The 27565-nt window shown below is 36.4% G+C and overlaps 1 protein-coding gene across 3 annotated transcripts; it reads right to left on the bottom strand.

Annotated features, from left to right (window-relative positions):
* Window positions 1-289: 289 nt before the first annotated feature.
* Window positions 290-27565, bottom strand: LOC138322900 (serine/arginine repetitive matrix protein 2-like). 3 transcript variants are annotated; one of them, XM_069267111.1, is made up of 16 exons: window positions 27419-27565; window positions 17658-18141; window positions 16109-17290; window positions 15601-15724; window positions 15211-15341; window positions 14783-14812; window positions 13593-13719; window positions 12848-12975; window positions 12220-12276; window positions 9338-11602; window positions 8831-8865; window positions 8466-8506; window positions 6981-7055; window positions 5142-6337; window positions 4735-4812; window positions 290-2952 (listed from the first exon to the last, which is right to left on the bottom strand). In XM_069267111.1, the coding sequence occupies exons 2-16, from the start codon at window positions 18088-18090 to the stop codon at window positions 1964-1966; spliced, it is 6891 nt and encodes a 2296-aa protein (XP_069123212.1). In that variant the 5' UTR covers window positions 18091-18141; window positions 27419-27565; the 3' UTR covers window positions 290-1963. The 3 variants fall into 3 exon arrangements, with proteins under 3 accessions (XP_069123212.1, XP_069123214.1, XP_069123213.1); XM_069267113.1 differs by having other exon boundaries at window positions 4735-4809; XM_069267112.1 differs by lacking the exon at window positions 27419-27565 and adding an exon at window positions 20709-20727.

The raw sequence follows: 27565 nt of genomic DNA, 5'->3' as shown, positions 1-27565 counted from the left end.
CTTCCGGTTATTGAGAAGAAGTCGTTTGAATGAAAAGTTTATGGACGGCGCACGGCTCACGGCGCACCACGACGGACGGTGCATGATGACAATAGGTCATTTAAGTGGTCATTTAAGTGTATATATATAGATTATTAGGTCATCTGACCCAAAGGGTCAGGATGACCTAATAATCTATATATATACACTTAAATGACCATAACTATTGATAATCTAAGTTGCATACAAAATAGCATCGTGATAAATTGAAGCGATTTGTTACACGTTACAACCCAACTCGGACATCAACAACTTTTTGAAGTATTTTTATTCATTGCACATTCATGTTTTGTACAGTATTTGTTTTTCCCCTTTCATACCTTTTACTCCATGATTACAACATTTCACATCGGCTATAACCCAACAACATATCAGTACCAATCATTAACACATCAAAGATTTAACAAATCACTCACTGATGTTGTACCATAAACAGATCGGGTACACATATATACAAATTTGAACAGTTTGTATAATACAATATTTTGTAATTGTCTCCAATTTTTCTCCCATACAGGTCTATTATTTAATTAACATGAGCAAATAGTCTTGTAGCAATAAAATATCCAATGGACTTATTTGTTGTAGTTTGATACAAAAATACTTGTTTATAACTGTAAAATAAGTCATGCTACATTATATATATATGACTAGAAATATGTCTGTTAGACATTAAGTGCTCGTTAACTACTTCCTAAAACCTTATTTTCCAGAATGATATGCATGTACATGCATAAGGCTTCTGCCGCGAGATATTTTACACATACAAAACTGTAACACCTAATTTATAAATAACCCGCAGATATACATATATACTCACAAGCCTATACTATATGAAATCATCTTCTGCAACAGGTGTACGTACGTAGCACTATCGCTCATTACCTAGGACCAAGGATGATGTGAAATAAATCAAATATAATCTGCTGAGTAACACTGTAAATGTCTTTGGCCGGTACTAAAAGTTATCTGTTTCGTCACTTTCTTTTATTAACTACATAAACTTGATTCGCATCATATTGTTCCGGAGGTTTCCAAAGTCGATCAGATGTCGCTGTTATTAATTTACAGAGGAAATTGCTAATAGTTATCTCTTATTTTTGAAAGGTTTGTGTCACTAAATCACGGCGAAATCTATTAAACGATATAAGACAGTGACTTCCGGTATCACGTGCGCAGTTGGAACCTGGGCATAGCTGATGTACACAGACTCCACACCCGACAAGGAAAACAATAGGGCGAGGGTTTGCTCGCCCTAAAAACATTAGGGCACAAGATTCATGTTCATATTCTTTAACATTTTAGCCATTCATACTGATTTCACAATTTAGGGAATTTAGAAATAGACCATATGCAACATTTTCAGTAATTGAAATAAATTTCATATTTTTCCTCTGCAACTACCAGGTATCACAAATAATACTTTCAATACAATAAACATATGTAAAGATTTTTGTTTGACAACAAGCAATTGTCTACACATGCTTACACATAGCATTTCCAGGACTAGTACAATATATTCAATATCGCCCTCATTAGAGGTTAAGATAACATCTACTAGTTATGTAACAAAGAATTTGTAAAACCTATACTTCTTAGCCTGAAGAAAATTTTAAGAAATCAACCAAACATATCTCAATTAGAATTAATTCTTATATCTATTTACATGTAGTTTCTAAAATACTACTAAATTCTATGTTTATGATGAAAATGAGTTAATAAATTTGGAGTAAATCGATTCAAATTTACCGAAAAATCTGTGTGGAAATTTGTTTGGACACACCTGACACTATCGCCTACATAGATATTGATCCAGAGATATGCAGGTGGCAAAACAGTACTGCATAAATTTTTCAATTACAAGCAAAATAGTCTTTCATTTTGACTTCTGATTTAGTGTCCAAACTATTAAAACATGTTTTCCTCACTGCAGACTTTTCTTTGATCCACGACCCACAAAAAGTGTCACGCCCCTGACTGAACGGAAATACTTGACCATTCCTGCTTCTGTCAGACGAATACCATCACTGCCTAACTTACCAATACTAACTACATCACTGCTTTTCAGATTTTTGTGGTTCCAGAAAAAGAGATTCTTATTGCTTTTACACAGAGCCTTGATGCTACAGTTCACCTGGTTGGCCCCTTTGTTATATGTGTCACAGTCAACATGTTTGGTGGTCTGTCGCGGCAGAATCTGCATTATCCCAACACAAACAACACCAAAACTGTCCACTAGTCTTTGAGCAATAGACACGAGTTGTGTAGGAAGGCATGTCATTATCTGTGTAAAGTTTGGCGAGTCTAAGTCGTCGCCCCCACACTGTATAAACACATTATGTGGTTGAATTTCATTCATGGTATGATTCAGTGCAGGAGGCTCCATATCACTAACTTTTCCTCCTAATTTGCCAACACAGTGAATTTGGAATTCACGCTGATGTAGGTTCAAGTTTTGTTTCTGACCAACAAAGTCATTGCTCAGCTGGTGAATTAGACTATCACCAACAAAGAGCACTCGTCTGGGTGGGTCTACTATTCCTACAGCTTTTGTCGTTAACGTCGACGACAAAGCCTGGTTTCCTTGTTCTGGTACAGGGATAAGTTGACGGCGTTGTGGCTGCACTGCCTTCTTGGTTGTTACAGTCACTTGTGGTTGCTGTGCGTATGATGTGGACTGTGGTAGTGACATATACATCGGAGGAGGCTGTAGTTGTGGGGGCATCATGGTTGGAGGTGGCTGGGCACCCACGTAAGGTACCGGTGGCTGTGAATATATGTATGGAGGAGCGGACTGGGTCATCATCGTCGGAGGTGGGACAAGTGGTGGCTGGTACGGAGCTGCGTACTGTCCTGGAGCTGTGGCTGACATTGTAGGATGATGAGAGTATACTGTAGCTGTCTGCTGGTAGCCTAGCAACATAAACAACAATTTTATGTACCAAATAAGGTCAAAATACACAAACAGAAATTCATACAATCTTTCAATAGAACAAGGGACTTAGATCTGGACTTCACTAGATTGATATTGACACTTTTTGAACAACAGAGCAATTTGAAACATCTTACACCCGGTCCACCCCAACTGCGAATGATAAATATTATGAAGTTCCTTACCGTCAATCGATTGATTTGTAACACAGCGAGAAATTCTGTACCGTGTAGCGATAAACGCTAATACTCTACCGACACAACGTGGCTATTTTTAGACTCGAGTACTGTCGCCAAATCCACAGGTAAACTGGTACTGGATGCTACGCTCGGGCCTCTCATCCAGCTTAACGAAACTGAATGGCTAGTTAGCTTAACCGATCTATATATCATCAACAATGCGTCTGTATCTACTTAAAAACAAAACAAATATTCTTCAAATTGCATAAAAATTCACTTGACTAGTATTTCTTTATTTTAGATATTTTAACAAATCTTCATATTTCTAGTAAAACTGCATATGAAACTCCTTATAGATCTAGCTATGCTCATTACGTAGGGAACCGCCATAACATGTCCCGGCTGCAGGCCGTGTGCAAAAAGTCAAAACACACGTGGGATTTATAAGACGAGTCCTAAACTGTCCTATATTTAGGATTTTCAATAAGTGGTTTGTAATATTATTACAGCAAAACTGACAAGCTAGAAGGTTAGTGGCATTTTAACCGTACTGTTATATATAATTAGCCATCAGCTTGGATCTGGTGCCGTACAGATTGCAAGCCAACGTAAATGCTATCGGAATGCTCTTTAAAGTTTGTTAATGATCTCAAACACACTTAAAACTTATTGTGGTAATATTAAAGTAACTAAATTATAATATTTTCAAATAGTTCTGATAACTATTCATGTGTAATATCTCCAGACATTGACATGTGTACGGATCGAATACGGCGGACTGCCAATGTTTTTGACATGTTCTGCAAGATATATTTCACTGTTTCAGTTACGGTGGCCAATAAAAGAAAACAAGCACAGTGCAATTATATTATGTTATTTCTTCTAAATACAACACTTTTTGTGCAAGTTGTCAAGCATTTATTGTGAATGTTTTGCAATGAAATTACCACCTTTATAACACTGAATTTGTGGTTCCCCGGACATCGTTTTCCCCAAAATTTGAATGCGCAAAATATACCGATAGTAGATTTTTTTCAGTATTTAAAGCCATAAGAAAAAATACATGTGCAAAGTACACTGGTGTGTAAGTAACACAAGATTTTACGGTATTTGTAACATTTACGATTGTGTTTGGTATAGCTGATGTAGCCAGAGCGCCCCGCGATTTACCTGTGGATTTGGCGACAGTACTCGAGTCTAAAAATAGCCACGTTGTGTCGGTAGAGTGTTAGCGTTTATCGCTACACGGTACAGAATTTCTCGCGGTGTTACAAATCAATCGATTGACGGTAAGGAACTTCATAATATTTATCATTCGCAGTTGGGGTGGACCGGGTGTAAGAAGTCCAGTTGGTCATGTGTAGTTAATCTATTATGGTTACTAGTAATGTCATAGATTCTCATTTTATCACAAACCAAAACTACTTCATGAATTTATATCCAATACTAGAAGCATTGTGGTACATCTCACAATACTGATTAACACATTTCAAAATTCAGTAAAAAGTTATAGGTATAGTGCGAATTACTGTGCAGACATTGACCGACTCCTGAATATGATACTAAAAAGCTTATCATACTAACCTGTACCAGGGTAGAAAGTGGCTGCCACAACTGAACCAGACTGGGGCACATTGTAACCAACTGTATAGACAGCCCCTGCTGATGGAAATGAAACACATTAGCAGGGCACATATCACAACAGTTGGTATCCAAGAGGATCTTAATTCTAATTATTTCTTTACTATGATTTTTTCATTGAATGTCAAGAAGATGTACATTGTGAATGTAATGCTAAATCATTGTACCTGGTGCAACATTTCTGAACAAAAATAAAGTGTCTTGTTTTATAGTTTCACTTGTAAAGTTCTATTTACAATTTTTAAGTTCTTTTTGAGCCATAACTATTCTGTTGAAGTATGATAGCACTATTTCAATGGTTTGGTTGATGCAAGCATATAATAAGACACATATTCTAGTACAATTCTTACCTGTTGGCTGATCCAACTTTGCTTTCTTGGCATCTTGATCTGCATAGTCATCATATGGATGTTTTCGTTTCACATTAGGAGACATTGACCTTGACCTTGAGGAAATAGGACTCAAACTTCTGGAAACTGACTGCTGACTTATATCGGACAATGACCCTGCATATTTTACATATGACCTGCTGTCTGGTGACCTTGAACTGCGACTGATTTGATCATAAGAGTCGCGACTGACTGATGACAAGGACCGCCTGTTTCGGTCATAGCCCCTTGTCCGTGGGGAGGGCGATCTTCTGCTCTGGTCATAACTCCTTGAATCTGGAGATGACAATCGTCTGCTCTGGTCATATCCCCGTGCACCTGAGAATGGTGATCTTCTGTTCTGGTTATATCTCCTTGATTCATCAGACGGCGATCGTCTTCCCCGGTCATAGCCTCTAACACCCGGTGATGGCGACCGCCGATTATATCTGCCATGCCTGTCATCTGGTGATAGTGGTCGTCGACCATGGTTATATTCCCTAGTGATGGGGGAAACTGAACCTCTTGTCCTCCTGTAGGACGTTGTCCTATCTGGTGATGAGGACTGTTGTCTGTTATAAGTACCACGTGCTGGAGAAATAGACCTTCTACGCGCAGTGAAGTCCCTGTGAGGGGAAGGAGACCTCCGTCTGTACTGCCCTCCTCTATCATGCATAGATCTGCTATAATCTGAATTACTTGGAGAGAATGAGCGCCGACCGTACCGATCTCTAACTGGAGAGACGGATACTGGTGACAGCCTGTTAGCCCCACGATATGGAGAGACCTCTCTACTCCTTTGTCTGTATCTGTTGTCACGAACAGGGGAAAAGGATGACCTCCTGCCACCATAGACATCTCTGAGGGGTGACCTAAATGACCTGCGAGGAGATAAGTTACCCCGCGAATGTCTCTGTGGGGAGAGAGAATCACGTCTGTGTAAAGAGTCCTGATGTCTAGTAGGTGAGTGTGAGCTAAGGGATCGTAATGGAGTAAATGATCTTCTATATTTCATTGGAGATCTGGACCTCGACTGGCGGCCTCTCACTGGTGAAGCAGCTTTACGTCTTTTGAAGGGATCTGGAGAAGGTGAGTGTTTGTATTTGTGATAGGTATCGGTTCTCCTGGGGGAGGCACCTCGCACTCGGCTGGCTTTAGGAGGTGGTGATGGGCTGTGTCTGAAAGACAATAGATTAGTAAAAAGCATGTGACAGTTACTAATGAGACTGATTCACATACCATGTGATACCTGACATCGTTTGTTTCTAAAGGTGATGGAACAGTGTTAAAAGATGACAAACGTCATTTCAGCGGAAAGATTATAAAGAGTTACGGTCCATCACCACTGGAGATACTAGTTCCACACAAATGTTATCGGGTATCATGTGATACATTAATTAGTCCCATTCATGGAAAGAATCACATTCAAATGATGCATTGAAATGTGTCCACTCAAAGATATTTTTTAAATTTTCCAATTTGTCTGGACAATAATGTTAATGACCGCATTCAAATCTAGAAATGTCCCTTCGTGCATCTATCAAAACAGGATAAAAGAATATTTCATAGCAAAGGCATAAGAGTTACTTTACTACACATTTCATTGATACATACATGTATGTATATTAAGCCTCTTTGTTTTGAGTTTAAAGGAAAGCAGCTGTTGCCAGTGTAATATTGTTTAAAAGCAAATATCCCAATTTAATATTCAATTTTTTTTTATGTACTTGAGCCGTTTTTTCCCCATTGTTGCTATTTTACTTAATGAAGAAGGCGCCCGCTTAACAGCAAACAACACTAGTTTATAATGAAATGGCTTACCTGTCCCTGCTCTGAACTACCACATCCAGGGCAGACTTAAGTAGGGCTACCATGGCATTGTCATTCTGTTTGTACCTATAACAACCAAACACAAACAGATGAGGTAAGGTTTATTGTCATTCTGTTTGTACCTATAACAACCAAACACAAACAGATGAGGTAGGGTTTATTGTCATTCTGTTTGTACCTATAACAACCAAACACAAACTGATGAGGTAGGGTTTATTGTCATTCTGTTTGTACCTATAACAACCAAACACAAACAGATGAGGTAGAGTTTATTGTTATTTTCACTGAAGTACTGGAGCAAAACGCCTCAATGGCTGTATATTTAATTTGGACTAGTGATAAAATAGTCGGACTGGTACAATTTAAATGTATACTAGTCCAAGTGACTAGCAGCGAAAAAAAATAACGTCACAGATTGGTTGTCTTCTCTTTATTTCACCATCTTTCTTTTATTATCAATATACTACCGTATGTATTGTAGTATGTGAAAGGCAATTTTTATACATATGTTTAATTTTTCCTCATACCTCTAAGAATGGCACGAAACCTCAACACTGTGTGACATTACACTATAGACATCATCCTTGCATAATGATTTGAAAAAATAAGTCTCTTGGAAAATCAATTGAGTTGTACGTTTAAATGTGTTTTATTTTATCAAGTAATCTGGAAAATGTTATTATAAGCATTGATGTCACTATTTTTTTTTTTTTTTTTCATCAGGATATGAAATTAAACAAGAGGCCCATTGGGCCAGTATCTTTCACCTGTTTCAGGCTAAAAACACAAGCTACCAACTCCAAGGCTTTAGATTTTAATCTTGAAATTAGATTCTACAGAGAATTTTAAAGACTTTGCTTTTCCCCCATTGGGCCCTGCCCCTTGGGCCCCTGGGAGACCAGAACCACCGTTTATTTATACAAAATTGGTTCCCTTCACCCCAGAAAGCTTCCAACCAAATTAGAACAAAATCCCTTCATTCCGATAGAAGAAGGATTTTAAAGAATTTGCTATATTTCCCCTATTTCCCCAATTTGGCCCTGCCCAGCAGACCCCTGGAGAATCGGATCCACCGTTTACACAAAATTGGTTACCTTCACACAAGGAAGCTTTAGACTAAATAAGAACAAAATCCCTTCATTTCTGAAGAAGAAGGATTTTAAAGAATTTGCTATACTTCCCTTATTGGCCCCGCCCCTAAGGACCCTGGGGGACCAGACCCACCGTTTATACTAAATTGGTTCCCTTCACCCAAAGAAGCTTCAGACTACATTAGAACTTGATCTCTTCATTCCTACAGAAGAAGAAGGATTTTTAAGAATTTGTTATATTTTCCCCTATTTGGCCCTGCCCTCATGCACCTTGTAATACAAAATTGGTTCCTGTTCACCCAAGGAAGCTTCAGATCCTTTGGGGCCAGGTGAGCTAAAACTAGTGACATCAATGCTAAGTATTATCATTGTTATGTAAACTTACTTTTCATCGGAAAGAGCTGAGTGGAGTTTGCTGGACAGCTCCTGCAGGCAAAAACAGAATTAAAAGAACTTAAAAGTATTTCAATGAAAAAAGACTGCTGTAACAACATATTTTCCCTTTCAAAACCACAATACAAAAATAATTTGTTCTACATGTGTATTCTATCAGCTTTCATTCCTTTCAAACTTTTTATTTCACAAAAAAATGACAGATGTTGTGGGAACATCTCTGCTTTGCTGCACTTCTGTTTTTACAACATATGTCAAAATTGAGATGAACAATATGGTGCCAGGAGCTCAGTCATTCGTTCTGTTCAGACAGAAATGTCATTTTGTTACACAAAAGTAACATTTTTCTACACTTACCTTATGTGTCATCACACGTCGACGACCTTCGCTCTCTAGAAAAGAAAGAAAAACGACAAAGCTAGAGAAAATATGATTGAAGGCATTCTATAGGAAACCTATCAAAAAATCTAAACCCTTGTGCAAAAAGCAACTCCGATGTGCAACAGCTTGAAAGCTCAGAAACACAGAGGTGGAATTTTATAGAATTGTAAATAATTCTACAGAATAATATCCCAGATTTGTTTCAACAACATTTCCCATATTTTTTTTTAATTTAAACAATTTTTCTCAGTTTTTTAATAATGAAAACTTATTTTCATAGCAGTGTGAATCTCATTTCGTAGGGATTTAATATTGCAATTTATTGAAAAAACGCTCTATAAATTATAATTGAAGAGGAAGTTAACACATTTTTGTGATGATTTATTCATGCGACTTCACATCCCTCAAAAATAACATGAAATTCAATCACATGTGAAAATGATGTTATAACAGTAGCTTGGAATACATTATCCAGTAACTCACCTGCATCAGATACATTACTGAGCAAGTCATTCTCCCAATCATCATCAGATTTTCCTTTCTTTCCCTTGCTGTTCCTCTTGTCCTTGCTGTCCTTGGAGCTGATGTCACTAAGATCACTATTAGCACTGGTCACAGACTCACCACTTACAGAGTCCCACACTCCCCGCATGTAATCCCATCCCCCTTTACCGCTCTTCTTGTTTTCCTCCCCCGGAAGCGAGTCGCTGGAGATACTGTCATTGTCTAACTGCATATCTGCTGTCGCTGCTGTTTTCTTCTTTCTAGGCGATTCCTTCTTGTTAAGACCATCATGTTCCGAATCACTTGAGATACTATCATAAGGAGATATGCTGTCGTAGGGTGACACATTGTCATACATGTCACCTTCACCTTTGCTCAATCCTGGCTTTGCTTTCCTGGAAACTTGCTTCTTCAGTGGACTTTTCACTGGCGATGCTTTTACTTTACCTGAAGCAATGTTAGCTTTCTTTTGAACAGTAGATTTCTTTGCAACTGAAGCAGCTTGTCTCCCTTTCTTAGATGTTGTTTTTCCCATATCCTTGTCCTTTTGTTCTGGTGAATCATTTGAGTCCTTCTTTTTTACTCCATCCTCATTTTCTCCAGTAATATTCTGATCTTCAGTCTTCACTACATTCTCTTCTAAAACTTCTGCTACATCGTCTTCTTCTACAACAACTTCAACAACATCTTTGTCTTCCTCAGCTTCATCTTCCGCAGCATCTGGTTCTTCTTCAATAACTTCTTCAGTTTCATCTTCTTCTTCATCAACTTCCACAACTTCTTCATCTCCCTCTTCTTCAACTTCCTCATCTCCCTCGTCTTCATCTTCCTCCTCTTCAACTTCCTCAACATCAACTTCTTTGTCTTCCTCTTCAACTTCCTCATCTTCATCTGCATCAACATCAATAACTTCAATATCCTCTTCTGCAACCTCATCCTCTACATCTTGCTCAACAGCTTCTTCATCATCCTCTTCATCATCTTCCTGCATCTCTTCATCTTCTTTCTCAAGTTCCACAACCTCCTCCTTTTCATCTTTGTCTCTGTTTAAATCAACATCGATAACATCCTCCATATCTACTTGTTCTACATCCTCTCCATTGTCACCCTGACCTTTGTCCTGTGCGGGATTCTGTACATCCTCCATCTTTGTATCAGGAGGAACACCATCCTTTTCATCACTTGTATTCATCACATCAGCAAAAACAGGTTCATTTTTCTCAGACTCTGTTTTCTCCTCAGTCTGGTGTTCTTTAGCCTGCTGACTCTGAGTGATATTTTCTTTAGCATTAGAATCTTCCTCTGTTATCATTTGATCAGATGTTTCAGACTCAGCTGGTTTGTCTTCAGTTTCTTTTGTTTGAAGATTTTGAACCGAAGCACTTATCACATCCTGGCTAATCTCTGACTGTGGGCAAGCCCCAGGTTCACCTTGTTCTGATTGTTGTGCTTCTGATTTTTCCTTATCTTGAATCTGGGCAACAGAAACTCCAGTATCTTCTTTTTTTACACCATCTGACACTTTGTCTGCAGTCTGGCCTTGAACCTTGGCTTGGGAAGTTATCTGACCTTGAACTTTAGATGTTGTAACACTCTGAATCTGAGATACAGCTGTTTGATCTTTAGTTGAAGCTGATGTTGTCTGAATTTCTATGTTGGATGACACATGACCTTGAGCATTGGAGACTGATGCTACCTGACTTTGGACGGTAGGTACAGATTTCAGACATCGTACACTTGGGGGAACATTAAACTGAATTGCCTTTCTTTCAGAGACAATTATAGTAGGTAATGTTGTTGTTTGAGGAACAGCAGCTTTGAGTTGCGGAGCAGCAGCCTTAACTTGTTTGATCTCTACCTTGGTTTTTTGTTGAATTTTAGCCTTTCCTTGTGCCTTGTTTGCTTGTTTTGTTGGAGATGGTTTCCCTTTTGTTTCCTGCTTCGATGGAGCTAGCTTCCCTTTTCCTTTTGTTACTTGCTTCTTTGGAGATGATTTCACTTTTGTTGGAGCTTGTTTGCCTCTTGTTTCTTGCTTCATTGTAGATGTTTTCACCATTGTTGGAGCTGGTTTGCCTTTTATTTCTGGCTTTGTTGGAGATGATTTTCCTTTTATTTCATGCTTTTTTAGAGCTAGTTTCTCTTTTGCTGTCAATTTTTCTTTGTGAATAGTTTCCTTTACCACTTCTTTTGTAACATTTTCTTTCAGGGTTTCTTTCTCTAATTTTGGTCCCCAACCTCTCCCTCCTGAAAAACAGACATTAATATGATAGATGCAATTAGGTAAAGACCACCCCTACCATCAGCATGTATTATCAAAATATAATAGTACTGTATTTGCTGTAATTAGTGCCCAGGGCACTTAAAAAGGGGCACTAAATACGGCAAATATGGTAACTCATTCACCCCTGAAGACACATTTAGACTCTTCTAAATCAAGACAAGACCAGTCCATTATGAAATTTCTGGGATGAGTGAGTTAACAGCCATGCATAAAACAAGCAAAAGATGGATTCCATTCAGAAGGGAAGTATAAGATCTTCCAGCTAATAGACAGAAGATCTTTCAGAAGTAGAAGAGCTAAAAATTGAATGACTATAAGTTATATTCTAAATGTAGAGGAGGGCAAATAATATAGGGATAAGATGGATCCATATACCATGTATATTCAAGTGTCTTATATAGTTAAGGAGAGTCCAGTCCATATAAACATTACCTGAGTATTAGCCCTAGACTAACATAGATGTAGATCAAAGTGACTGAAGGATGGAAGGATGGAAGGAAGGACAGACACGAAACAAATCTGTAGTCTTCACCCTTTTCAATGACAGAGTTTTTTTTCTTTAAATCAAACTATAACTTACCAGGGTTGAACCTCAGGTCAGAAAACCATGCTCTAAAATCTGGACAGGTAAGCTCCTCTGAAGTGAACAAAATTTACCGATAAGACAATCACAAAACACGTTAGCATATGGGGAAACAGGTCAGTCCATTAAATCTAACAGGCAAAGCAATATTTTGAAACAATCTCAAAACACAATAGTGTTTTCAGATTCTAGTGTATATTAATAGAGGCTGCGGAGGCTGAGTGGTTAAGGTGTTTCAACACTACCACTAGCCCTCCACCACTCAGTTACGACTGAGGCATTTGCAAGGTACATTTGCACTAATCACAATTTGGTAGTTTTTCTTTGGGTACTCTGGCTTTTCTTCACCTAGCCCCTATACTAGCATGTGTTCAAATGACCATTGGCCCAGTTTCACGAAAATTCCTTAAATTTAAGGAATTTTTAAACTTAAATTTCTCCATATGAATTCAAGCATTACACAGTTAAGGAAGGCCCTTAATTTAAGATTTTTCCTTTAACTTTTGTAATGCTTTTCTGTGGAAGATATTAAGTTAAGGAATTCTTAGTTAAGGAATGTTCATGAAACTGAGCCCTGGCTTTTAATGGGACATCAAATAAAAACAATACAGAACTATACTGATACCTGTAGAACGTGGAGAGACAATACTAAGAATGGTGGGCAGTGCCTTCCTCGTTAGAGTTATTTCCCCGCCAGTAGCCTGTAGGATCCTCAGGGGCTCCTCTTTTGTCTTGAACTGTAGTACAGCCCATCTGTAAACAAACATGTAGATTTCACAGAGTTCTTCACATCATTTCCAAGCAAAGTCCGACAACAGGACAACATACAGACAATCACGAGTCATCTAAATGTTATTCTGAAGCTTGTACAAAGGAGAAACACATAGCAACATAAAAATGATAAGTTTATACATTGATAATGTTTAAAGATACAAATAAACAGTGCATGACTAACCATGTTTAATCTGTCAATGAGAAGTTGCTTGTCCCCTTTATTTAAAGTTTGATGATTACAACACTATATTGATCACATTCACCAGGTTCCTCCCCAAACACTTCTCTGTACAAAAGTCCCATTAAGTAATCAGGGTAATTCTCTGTACAAAAGTCCCATTAAGTAATCAGGGTAACAGGATACAACAGTCCATGTGGTTTGTACAATCCTCTGTATCAAACCTTACTTCATGTAGAATGGGATACAATCACGAGACAAATTCTCATACAAATTCAAAACTACATGCAAGTAAATGATTTGACATACATTTTACTGTTTTGACCCATGTCAAAACATTTTCTTATAACAATAGCTATAATCACAATAGAATCTTACTTACCTTATGACCTTCTACTCCAACAACATAATAACTTACCCAATACCTCTCCGGGAATATGATAGGAAGCATCTTTTGCAGTTAGGGAAACATTTTTTGAGTTTTTCCCGTGATGAGTATTTTGGAAGTTGATAAGCAAATAGAGAATATTGCTTTGGATGTATACCTGTGAATGATAAGTAAATACAGAATGGGTTCTGGACAAACGTGTCACCCTTGACATTAACAGTCCAAGTTGTTTATCAAAACAACATGAAAACCTGAAATAAAAGTAAGCTTCCATTTCATTCACTGTGAAGATCCACAATATAATTCCACTGATATCACCATATTACCACTACATTATCACAGCACTGGTCACAATATCACAAAGCACAGTCCTCACAATAGGTTTCCAACAAGATACAATACCAAATCCTATTGTTTTTTCTTTCTCACTTTTTTTTTCTTTTTTTTTTAACAAGAGTTGTTTCCCCTGAAACAGACTCCTATAAAAAAAACTTTTAATTATCTATATTATTTTTTTACATAGCATGCATTAAACTGGAAAACAAGTGTGCTTTCACTAATTTTTTACATAAGATTTTCCATGCCTTTGGTCAGGTATGTAAATCTAATGTAAACTTTTCCTGGAACACAAAGTGACAAAGTCCATGGGGGTTGTCGACAGATCATGTACATCATCAACAAAGGTATAACATAGTCCAACAGGGTTGATATACAGTAGAACACAGTTATAATGAATCTCAGGGAAGCAAGGAAATTACTTGTTATCACCATAGTTCGTTCAAATAATTGTATTAACTTAAATATTATTATAAATACAAGTTTTTTGTAACTTGTAAGTGTGTTCATTATAACGATGTTTTACTGTAATTCAAAAGTAGGTTGAGAACACTGGATCCTTCCAATGTTTAACAGATTATACCATAAACATTGTAATCTTGATGATTTCAGGTTAAGAAAATCACACAGCTTTGATATATTCATGGAGACATAATGAAAGTGAAACATGTGAAAAATTTTATACCGCAAGTAAATCCATATTTACAGTAACCGATATGTATAATAAAATATCAAAGTGATCGAAACACTTCATCAACAAGGTTATGAAAGCCTGGTATGTATGTTAAAACTGTGTCCACCTGTCCACAGTTTACAATATAGACCTGGTGCCAGCCAGTCTACAGACAATACAGAGATATAGCTAGTCATTGGTCAAGCTTTACCTTGTAGGTTCATTCCTCTGCATTCCTTGGCTGAAAAGGAAGAGGAGACTTCATTTAATCATTTTTCAGCTTTCATTTGATATTATCGTTTGAAAAGGATACTTATGAAATAACCAAAGTGCACTCTTTTAAATAAAGCTTCATATCAAATGACCAAATTTTTGCACTTTTAAATAAAGCTTGATATATCAAATGACCAAATTGTCTTAAATAAAAGTATGTTTAGCTTGCAAAATGGAATTTTACACTGCAATGCCAATTTAATTCTGACAGCATTATCTATATACATGTAATGTAGCTTACAATTATGCCATACATTTTGAGTGTATCTGGTATATCACTTATCTTATTCATCTCCTCTACTCTCAATTTATCAATTTACAAGCAGTAAGAAGTACTCTTTCTTTTACAATCTTTTTAAGTCTTACCAATGCACTCCAAGTATTTTTGCCTCATGTCTGGAAACTCCACTCCCTCAAAGTAAAGACCGGCTAAGCTCTTCATCAAATACTTGAGACTTGTGTGTCGCTTATCCAGAGAGACTGTCGCAGTAACAGTGCTGTAATTACACAGGGTCTTATGATCATATATTGATCCACAAAGAGGTCAATACTGGTATCTAACATCCCCTCCAATTTACACAGAAAATGCAAAATATGTCAAGTATGTTTCACATAAAATATGGATTCTTTCATGATAACATGTAAATATGATACAATTGTGTGGTTGCACCAGGTTGGAGTTACCTTTTGTGAACTAATTAATATGAATACACAGAAGAAATAATTATCAATGTATTATACCTGGATATAACTTACCCTATCCCTTTAACACTGTTAGGCTGGCCGGGGAAGTCTACATTGAAGTGTAGGGCATTTTGAAGAATAAGAATCATATCTCTTGACCCGAGATCACTCACAGTTACACAGCTCATCTTCAAATCTGGAACAAAGAATCGGACAATAATGAGTATATTCACCAAGCAAGTCGTGTTGGCAATAAAAACATATCAATGTACTGCCTAAATAACACAGCTTGTATAACTAAAGACCTTGTTAAAATTGAAATTATTGGTCTATATAGTAAACTTCAGTACCAGCAATTTTATCAATACATGTACGTCAATTGACAAATTTTCCTTCTTTTCTTCTCCCCTGTTACTATTGATCCAATATGAAAATACAGGTCAAATTTAATATAAGCTTAATACAGCTGTACCAGTCTGATCCAGGTAATTAATTGTCAATATCCATATACATGTATAGCATTATTTCTGAGAAAGACAAGCTTCGCCTGTCAAGATGACAATATCATATAAAGACTAACCTAAAACTTGAGTGCTGGAGATTGCATGGGTTGCCTCCGCCTTAACAGGCACCTTGGTTTCGGCTTTAACAGCAGTTTTAGCTAGAGCTTTGCCATCTGCACCAACATGTACAGCAGCGTTGGTACGAGCTTTCACTTGTACTTTTGGTATGGCTTTCATGACTTTATCTTTTGCTTGTTCTTCTTTAGCAGTATCTACATTTACAGTTTCAACAACAGCTTTTGAATCCTCCGCTTTGTTCACTTCTTTTTGTCCGTTTTCACCTATATCCATATCCTCCTCCTCTTCTTCGATCACATCTTCATCATCCTCAATAGTTTCTTCCTCCAACAAGTCTTCCTCTCCTTCTACAACTTCCTCATCTTCATCAGCATTCTCTTCAGCCTCTTCATCTGCATCCTCCGTTTCTTCAGGTTCTTGGTTCTCATCATCTATGTCTCCCTTTTTCTCCACATTTGTTTCAATGTCTTTCACTTCAGATTTGTCCTCAATATTTTTATTTTCCGTCTCCATGGCAATATGTTTTCCCTCATCTTTAGTCTGTTGATGTTCCTCATTTACATCAACCTGAGAAGCATTCACTTCTACATCAGTTTCTATCTGCGAGTCAGTATTTTCAGTGTTCTTTATTACTGTTTCACTCACTACCTGAGAACCATCTGAAGAACCTTCTTTCTCATCCTCAACTCCAATTAATATCTGATCTTCTTTTGTCAAACTTCTATCTTCCATATTCTCTCCAAACGGTTCAGTTGTTTTCTCAGTTTCTTTAGGTCTGTCAGTACCTTTTTCATCATCATCCTCATTACCTTCATTACAAATTTCCATAACTTCAGACATCAGATTATCTATAGCATTGTCTTTCTCTGGAATATCATCGTGAGACGTGTTCTTTTCATCAATCGATTCATTTGTCTTAAAAACATTTGTTTTATTTTCGGTTGTCGAAGTGACCTTTTCCCCCTCCATATCTTTGTTTTTGTCCTGAATATTGCTATTCGTAGATGTAGTAATACCCTCCATGTTTTCTGAGGTCTCATTATTGGATGGTACTCCAGTAAATGCATTTAAAGAATCTGTCTGTCCATCTTTTTCAGCTTCCTCGCTGGGATTCTGTATAGTTACAGTAAAATTAGGCCACAGGCTAAAGTTTGATACCAACACTGATGATTCACTGGATTCTGAAAATACAATGTACAAAAGCATTATACACATAAAGCAAACATGATTACAAAACATAGGAATTATACACATTGACTGTAATCTTTAAATAATTTATGGAATATAATGTTACACAAATGTATAATCTGAAATTCAAACTTCTTTGTAGGCGAACTAACTTGGTGCTTATATTGTTAGATATGGCATACCGGCACATGTATATCATCTGTATCATGTATAATATATATATGTGTGTATATCATGCAGACTCTTTAATAGATCAAATGAGGTGATATAACTGTTAGAAAAATTTTACTATTACACACAAGATTATTACATGTTTTGATCTCTGTCATATATGACACATAGGATGTTCTTTTTTTTTACCTTTTGAACCTTCCGCTGTAGTAGTTGCATAATCTTCATCATTACTGTTTTTCTCCTCTATTCCCTTATTCTCAACATAAGTAGTTGTAGCATCTTCTGTGATCAGTAAAACATCATTAACATCAACAACATCATCCTCTAATAAATTCACATCATCAGTATCAATATCAGCTGTATTTTCATTGTTTGTGGGTTTTTCAGTCACACCATTGGAGTCATTTTCATTTAGTTGGACATCATTTTCAGGTAATTCCTTGTCAACTGTTTCACCTGTTTCATTAAGCATCTCCTCCGTTACCTGGTCTCCGTCCTCTGACCCCGACGCTTCGTCCACGACATCCCATTGGTCCATGGACAACATGAAATCTTCGTCAACATCCTCTTCCACATTTGTACTTTTGTCTGCACCATCACCATTTCCTGAACTTGCCATAATTATTGTGTATAAGTATTGGTCTCTCTTTCATCTGATCACGATTAGCTCCTGAAAAATGCATGTAATACCCGGTATTTAAATGATCAAGCATTCAATGTCATAGAAAATCATAAGTAGTCATTAACATGGAATTAGAGAAGATGTTAACATATTAAAAATATAACATTAATGTAGAACCAAGTTTCAACCAACTGAACCATAGCTATTGTAGTAGAAAGTATATTACACTTCTGTAAAAAGTGACTTAATCATCAAAAGTGTGAGATCTTTTCTTCAACAACTGTAGCTAGCAGAACCATTGACACTTCTTCAGTACAAACATTTCATGACATATAGGAGTATCATTCTCACAAACTGAAGTGCAGTCAGCTGGAACCTGTCATCCAATCTACTTAAAATACAGATCCTAATTCTCACTTTGCTTCACAGAGGATCGGACAACATTTCATTTTGGTTACCTCTCAAATTGACTCGTCAAATTACTATACTTCCATATTTCTTGACAGTAAATTTCTGGAGATAGAACAGTTTGCAAGGATTGGAGAAGTCACTATTGTATACATATAGTCATTTCACACCCATATATCATATCATAACATAGCCACTGGTACAAATGAATGCTGTGGGAAAATGCTGTTTTCGGTTTATTGATCTATAATGCATAAGAATCCCAGAGAAAATGCATTTGAACTGATCATACAGAGAGTGTAAAACTAAAAGTCATCAGAATGTGACCACCTAATAGATGTTTGCATTTCCACCCTTTTTGTTTTTCTGAACAGGAGAAAAACATATTTGGATTCCTGTTTTGTGCCTCCACCAGGAGTTGAACACAGGTCTCTGGCTAGCTACTGTTGTAGCAGAAAAAATACACTATTGAAAAGTTATCACATGTGTATTTTATCTCTTTCGCTACAAAGGTGTATCTCTAGTCTCCGGCGTGATCAACCAATGGCTCTACCGACTGCAGCCAAAGGATCAATGACTGCATCTAACATAACACTTTATGTACAACTTGCTCTTTTTATGCTTCTGTTTTTCTTGAAGGCTTTCTTAATATCAACCCGAAAGCACCAACAGGTTTCCAAAGTCGATCAGATGCTTAGAATATTGTGACCGATGCAAGAGTTTGTATGATACAACGCTTGAAGTTTACAGAAAATGAATGTGTTTAGCACTGTTTAATGACACTGTTGTTAATTTACAGAAGAACATCGCTGATAGATATCTCTTATATTTGAAAGGTTAGTGTCTCTAAATCACAGCGAAATCTATTAAACAGTATAAGATAGTGACTTCCGGTATCATGTGCGCATTTGGAACCTGCGCATAGCTGATGTATACGAACTCCACACCCGACAAGGAAAACAATAGGGCGAGAGTACGCTCGCTCTAAAAAATAGGCCTAGTATATAGGGGTATTTTTATATATATTTATAAGGGCGCAGCCCTTTGAAGTGCGAAGCACTTCTAAGGAAACAGATACACGAAAAAATTCAATCCTACACGCTAACGGCTTCAGTTTGCAGCCGCCATTTTTTCATACATATGGGGAGGTTGTGCGTTGCTCCGGTACTGCTCTCCCCAGTAAATATATATTTAACTAATACAAATGCAAAACAGGAGTAATTAAACATTTTTTATTATTTTTTGAATAAGAATAATAACACTTTGGAAATCAAAAGCTATAGAACAGTCAAAATATCCACCAAGGCGAAGATGAGCACCAAGAATCATGACGTCACATAACGTCAACAAATGGCGCGAAATCATAGGATTCCCATACGCCGCACTCCAGGCCTTTAGTGGACACAGAGAAATCCGAAACTTTGAGTTCATTTCTTTGAGTTTATGCTAGACAATTATTACATCATTTACTTCTAAAGTTTAAAGTGTGTCCTTTTATTTCTAAATTATGTCTCCTACATGAAATAGAAAATAACAAACAAATAGAGCTTCGCTCTTCCTATGCCGTGCATGATTCATATTAAAACATCTGGCTGCGCCCTTTAAAGTGAACAGTCGGGCAAGGATGGCTAAAGTTGGTGAAAATGGTGTGAATGTATCCAGTATTATTTCTTATGAAATAGAAAAATAAAATCTCCCGTCAAAATCTGTCTGCGTACGAAAAAATTAATTTAAAGTATGGGAATTCTAAAACGTCCTCCCGGCTCACTAACGTCTGTGGTTACATTTCCACGCAGCCTCGCTTTCAATGCTTTCATCTTTACTTTACTTTAATGGTCAGAACTGTGAAACTAAGCAGATCTTGACCGTCCTATTAATATGTGAGAACTTTTGGAAGGCCAATGAACGCATTTAGACTGGTTTTCTTTGCCCGACTATTCACTTTAAGGCCTTGCCTTCAGTCATATTACTACATATCATTGACAGAACGTCAAACTCTTGTGGTAAAATATAGGCCACAAATTATTAGAAAATGTCTCTAGGCCTAACTGATAAGTCTATATCTGCTGTATTCAGTCAACAATCACACAGGTATCCGGATTCTACTAACTTATGTGATAAAATATAACAGTTTCTCTTCAAGCATTATTTATGCATTAGGTCTAGAGTACATGCTAAACACGGGCACCTGCGACTGTGTCACTCACTTTTTGACAGCAACACATGTGATCGATGCACAGGTGTTCGTTTCTAATATAAGTATAAGTATAATACTGGGTCAAGGTCTATAACTCGGCCGGCCATATAACACTACCAAATTTCAGAAAAAGTATGATTATTATCCAACCGTATAGGATATAATAATAGAAATACTCTCAATCGACAGCCAGATAATTTATCTTTATTTTGGTATATGATACAATATATATCATGCCGTATAAATGTCACTAGGTATCCAGAAACATCGGAAAACAGCCAGATTTCAACTGGTCGAACACTGTGGTGTCCTCCGATAAACACGCTAGGGCTCTAATGGGTAGTTCAAAAACCACTGCATGTCAACACTTCAGCTTCATAGGAATTAAAGTTTGGTAAAAAAACAAACTTACCGGTATGTTAGTGTTTATCTATGTACCATCCATTTGCGCAATACAGCCTTTTGAAATTTCCGATTGAAAAAATGTGTGTCTCTAGCCGTCATGTTGATATGTGTGTAGTACATTTGTTTTCTCGGCGTTGATTGGTCAATTAATTTTCGAGAGCCAATCAACGCCGACAAAACAAATCTACTGCACACATACTTACATGGCGGCTAGAGACATAATTTTTTTCAATCGGAAATTTCAAAGGCCTACGCTAGGCAAATGGATGGTATTTATCCAGGGATTTACTAACCGGTAAGTTTGTTTTCTACCAAACTTTCATTCTTATGACGCTGAAGTGTTGACATGCAGTGGTTTTTGAGCTACCCATTAGAGCCCTGGCGTGTTCATCGGAGGACACCACAGTGTCCGACCAGTTGAAATCTGGCTGTTTTCCGATATTTTTGGATACCTAGTGACATTTATACGGCATGATATGGTAGCAGTGTACAGTTAGACCGAATGGCCATGGGTGAGATTTTTATTAAGCAGAAAGCCCCTGTTTTATTATATGCATGAAAAATTAAAAAATGTATATGTGCTAAAATTGGTGAATTCAATCTAGAGACTTATATGTAGGCTTCACATTTGCATAAAGAAATTCCCCAAAATGGGTTTGAGATTAATGATTTAGAGGGTATCCGAATGTGCGTCTAAGATGGAAAAACTCAATTCTGTAGCAGCAGAAATTGATAGCCGCGGTACGAGGTAAGATTGCTCAAAAGTTTAATAATATACCTATGTCGAAATAGGCTCAGTTCCGCTATCACGACAGTGATGCTTGGTTTTAAACTGTATTCAAGAAAAAAATTTCTAGTAGAGGGGGTGTAATTTTGGGTTGAAAATGCCAATTTTTAGCAATTTTTCAAAGAAAAAAAATTGGTTACCATGGTTTTTACAGGCTCACAAAACAACAAAATGCAGACCTCTCCAAAAATGAACTCTGCATGACAATTGCAAATGTTGTGTAGATTAAAAATATATATACTTTTATATAGGTGTTATTTAAGGTTAAAAAGATGTGTGTACATGATTAAAGCCTGCACATTATTTTGCTGAATTTTTCAAATCTACTGTACACTGCTACCTTATAAGGGCCTGAAATTATCAATTTTTGAAAAATGACCTTGATTATAATTGATTTTGCTTAATTTTCATTCATTTATCTTAGAAAACACAATAAAACAGTTTGAAACTGTGTAAATACATATATTTTTCATTTGTTACAACTAAAGGGATGTAATTGGCTCAGTTTGCCATTCTGTAATTTGCTACCTAGGTATGGTATGATATGCTTGACTGTTAATTGATTAATCATTTTACACTTGAACAGCAAGCTGAAAACAGCTAACCGGGTGTCTCTCAGTCCATTTGATATGAATTCTAATTAATTTTGCTCTGCTAATTACCTGGTATCCATGGAAATTTACAGCAAAAGTGCTAATTTTGGGATTTTTTTCATTGATTTCTCAATTTTCATATACATCTAGTTAAGGCTATAATATGTATTTTTTGTACTAGAATGAGTGTTCGGCTAAGCCGGTATTGTCAATTATTGCCATTATCTTAAGATAAGAGGGAAAAGGGGCTTTTTTTCAATAAAATGGGAATAACGTACAGTTTTATATGATTACATGTAAAGTTCTGTATTTCAAGGGTGGGATCACAATATTTTGATGTAATATGCAGGAAATTATGACATTTTGAATGTCATGTTAAGATTTATCTATCAGAATAAGTGCATTTAGTGCTAAGGTAAATCAGAATAGGATTTGTATTGTCAGAAATAATAACACTAAGTATTTATGACGTCATTTCCACATATAATGATGACATCACCATTATTATGACGTCATGGTAACTATGACGTCACAGAACAGGGTCAGATTTCATAGCAACCCAGTATTTTTCACTTTTCTGCATAGAGAGAAACTCCAAATACCATATCAAATTTTCAGAATAATTTTATTTCAGAAAACAGCATTGTTATTTAACTTTCATTTTTTCAAATTACCTCCCCTTGTTACTTGTATTGGAGGAACACGGGTGAAAATATACCTTATGGGGAAATTGGCATTACTCGGTGACTATTAGAGATACACAGTAGCCGGATAGGTCATTTTGTTCGTCACAACCTTGTTTAGACATAATTTGGGTTTTCGGAAAACTGTAAAATACAAAACATGCTGTATAAGGTAGCAGTGTACAGTTAGACCGAATGGCCATGGGTGAGATTTTTATTAAGCAGAAAGCCCCTGTTTTATTATATGCATGAAAAATTAAAAAATGTATATGTGCTAAAATTGGTGAATTCAATCTAGAGACTTATATGTAGGCTTCACATTTGCATAAAGAAATTCCCCAAAATGGGTTTGAGATTAATGATTTAGAGGGTATCCGAATGTGCGTCTAAGATGGAAAAACTCAATTCTGTAGCAGCAGAAATTGATAGCCGCGGTACGAGGTAAGATTGCTCAAAAGTTTAATAATATACCTATGATATACCTAGGGGGTGTAATTTTGGGTTGAAAATGCCAATTTTTAGCAATTTTTCAAAGAAAAAAAATTGGTTACCATGGTTTTTACAGGCTCACAAAACAACAAAATGCAGACCTCTCCAAAAATGAACTCTGCATGACAATTGCAAATGTTGTGTAGATTAAAAATATATATACTTTTATATAGGTGTTATTTAAGGTTAAAAAGATGTGTGTACATGATTAAAGCCTGCACATTATTTTGCTGAATTTTTCAAATCTACTGTACACTGCTACCTATATATTGTATCATATACCAAAATAAAGGGTCACACTTAATAACGACAACAAACGACAACAAACGACAACAAACGACAACACGTTAAATACAAGGAAAAGTTAGTGACAACACAAGATATGTCATTCAGTACATTAAAATGAATATTTCTACCAAGTTTTATGAAGATTGGAGCAAAAATGAAGGAATTAGAGCGATTTTAATATTCTGAAATCGGCCGCTGGTCAACGATAAATCGAGTGACAAGAGGTTTGCCGTGACGGTATACCGACAACACGTTGTAACATCGAAAATGTTTTAAAAACCTAACGACAACAGAAGATATTTTATTTGTCATACTATAATGCATCTATGTACAAAATTTCATTAAGATTGGAAAAAAAAGAAGACTTTATACCTGTTTTAATGTTACGAGATCGGCGACTGGTCAGGTTTACTACCGACAACAGATCGACGACTCACACACGCCGCCCTGTACACGCGTGTGTACGAGTGCATAGGGTCTCGATACTGTTTGTCTAAGCCATTATTGTGTAAACAACATTATAGTCGGTGTAGAACTCTAGGCCATACTCAATACACGAACACTTTTGAAGATAATTGTAAAAAATTTCTTACATGTGGTTGAATCCAGATTTTTTTCTTAACATTCCACAAATAGATGCTTTTATTAATAATTTCATGGTTTGTTTACTTGTCAGCCCTGTGTTTCAGCAGATTTGAGTACCCAAAATGGAACACCTCCTAAATAATTAAAGTTTGATTAATAATTGTCCAGGCATGAAAAAAAATGTTTGAATTCATTTAAAGAAAGTTCAAACATATTTTAGTTTATTCAGGGCACATGTCTTTCAAAAATATTCCATTCAGCATTTATTTTCTCATTTTAAAATATATGGTGTTTTTAGGGGTGTCGCACGACGTCGTTTCCCGGAGTTTTTCAAAATTTCATTATTTTTAAACACAGATAATAAGCAACTGGAAAGAAAATTGTCACAAAATAGTCAGCACCTTAGTTTTTGTTCAGGACTGTTATTGTTAGTTTAGATTGCAAACTGAAAATTCTGTATCACATATTTTAAAAGTGTTTCATTTTGGGTAGCGTTCCAAATTGGGTAGCGTCACGTAAGTTTTTTTTTGTGTGTGTGTATTTTTAGCTGCGTAAATATTTTTATATTAATTCACTTTTTTTATTAACGCGGTAACTTTATTTAATACGTTTTATTTGAAAGATTAAGTTTAAATATCTTGAATCCCGTCTTGCGGGCACACAAGATTTCACTTGCGTATCGTAAGTTTTAATTTCGGGAAGCTTACAAATATTACGTTTATTTAACACTTTTTATTACTGAACTTACACATTTTATTTATTGAATGATTTTTACTGACACATACATACGTGTAATTCATTTGAAAAGTATTAGAAGGTCAACGAATTTTAACTGTTAAAACATCTTGAATCCCGTCTTGCGGGCACACAAGATATTTCGCAAACATATCGTAAAATGTCCAACTGATAATTTCGCAAACTTATCGTTTAAAGTCTAACTTATCTTGAACCCCGTTCTGCGGGCACACAAGATTTCGCTAAGACATTTTTTCTGTTTAGACGGACCGTGCGATTCTGTTCATTTCCACGTACACGTTTTCGTGTATCCGGTTTTTTCGCGATGGCTGATGTTTTTGTAATAGTTAGCATTCCATTAGTGGAAGATATAAGTTCCTTTTTCTGCTTCACAAGTTTTAAAAACTTGTGCACGTTCCGTTGTCGTTGTCTTTGTCTTTGGCAGTGTTCTCCAAAATACTGAACTTATTTTTAAATGTTGCGCATGCGGAGCTAATTCGTACTCTCCTATTCCGTGACGCGATCTGCGCTCGTGGTTGTACTGCGTGTTTTGTATGTGCTCTAATCGTTTTTCGAAATTTTCCAGTCACCAACAAGCTTTATGATGTCATTCATTGATTCGCAATTGTTGTTTTTCCAGCCTTTGGGTATATGGGGGCATCGTACTCGGGCCTCAACCACCCTGCGCCGGATAGTTGGTAGTTTTTTCAGACCAATATGTACCCATACGTTCACCATACATATTGTCGATTTTGCTTGATACTGAATCAAATTCTTTGATAGTATCCAAATTGATCAGTCCATCCTCGCCAAAGATAGACGACATTATCGGCGCTTTTTCTTTGTCGTTCATTCATGCTCCCGAAAATATACGCAAATATTTTATACAAAAATGTACAATAAAAAAAACATATAATAATGTATTTCTTAAGATAACATATGGGAAGTATATATACACACCATATGTTTACATAACAATAAATACAATCGCGAACTGTAATCACTCTGATAATATACACACGTGTGTGCTTCTTCTATGTATACTATATGCAAGCCGTCGTAGACGTTTCAATGACCATTACTCATTCAAATCTTCATCAATAGTCATTACAATTGACATGAATTACTTTCTTTAGATATAGGTTACATATATTATTATTTGCGGTAACATTACTGCGTAATTTCGTAAAATTATTTGTGTTGTCGGTCGGATCTAGATCTCTACATGTAAGCTTGGCTTACACACATGTATACACTCTGCGTCTCTTCATATTTGAAATCGTCATTACTCCGGTATTTTTATTCCAATCTTAATGAATTTTTGTACAGAGATGCATTATGGTATGACAAACAACATATCTTATGTTGTCGTTAGGTTTTTCTAATTTTTTAATGCTATGATGTGTTGTCGGTAATGCTGAACATACACACTCGCGATATAAATCTGACCAGTCGCCGATCTCGTAACATTAAAACAGGGGTAAAGTCTTCATTTTTATTCCAATCTTAATGAAATTTTGTACATAGATGCATTATAGTATGACAAATAACACATCTTCTGTTGTCGTTAGGTTTTTAAAACATTTTCGATGTTACAACGTGTTGTCGGTATACCGTCACGGCAAACCTCTTGTCACTCGATTTATCGTTGACCAGCGGCCGATTTCAGAATATTAAAATCGCTCTAATTCCTTCATTTTTGCACCAATCTTCATAAAACTTGGTAGAAATATTCATTTTAATGTACTGAATAACATATCTTGTGTTGTCACTAACCTTTCCTTGTATTTAACGTGTTGTCGTTTGTTGTCGTTTCTTGTCGTTTGTTGTCGTTATTAAGTGTGACCGAAAATAAAGATAAATTATCTGGCTGTCGATTGAGAGTATTCGTATTATTATATCCTATACGGTTGGTTAATAATCATACTTTTTCTGAAATTGGGTAGTGTTATATGGCCGGCCGAGTTATAGACCTTGACCCAGTATTATACTTATACTTATATTAGAAACGAACACCTGTGATCGATGTGGTCATATAATTTACATTTCGCTCTTTTTCAGAAATTCGGAGAAAGTCGCTAACGTCAGGCAACGCATATAGTGAAAATCGTATCATTTTCAAAGGCAAATGAAAAATACTCATGTAAACAATAACCTTTTCAACCAATGAACTTGTTTGTTGGCTTAATCGTCTTTCCTTGTGCACACACACATGACCAGGGCACCGCCATTTTTTACTGTGTTGAACGGAAGTCAAAGAGCTTGTAGAGCCCCTAGTGGTCTTGATTAGAGTTGTCGTTCG

Source organism: Argopecten irradians, chromosome 5 (genome assembly GCF_041381155.1).
Source record: "Argopecten irradians isolate NY chromosome 5, Ai_NY, whole genome shotgun sequence".
Classification (NCBI taxonomy): Eukaryota; Metazoa; Mollusca; class Bivalvia; order Pectinida; family Pectinidae; genus Argopecten; species Argopecten irradians.
The sequence above is the reverse complement of the archived record's forward strand: the minus strand, read 5'-3'. Positions and strand labels throughout refer to the sequence as shown.

Coding starts and splice junctions, on each gene's coding strand:
- LOC138322900 (XM_069267111.1), bottom strand. CDS start 18,090: ATGGCAAGTTCAGGAAATGGTGATGGTGCAGACAAAAGTACAAATGTG. Junction 12,277..12,847: donor TGTCTCTCCACGTTCTACAG/GTATCAGTATAG, acceptor TGTTCACTTCAG/AGGAGCTTACCTGTCCAGAT. Junction 8,507..8,830: donor GACGTGTGATGACACATAAG/GTAAGTGTAGAA, acceptor TTTTGCCTGCAG/GAGCTGTCCAGCAAACTCCA.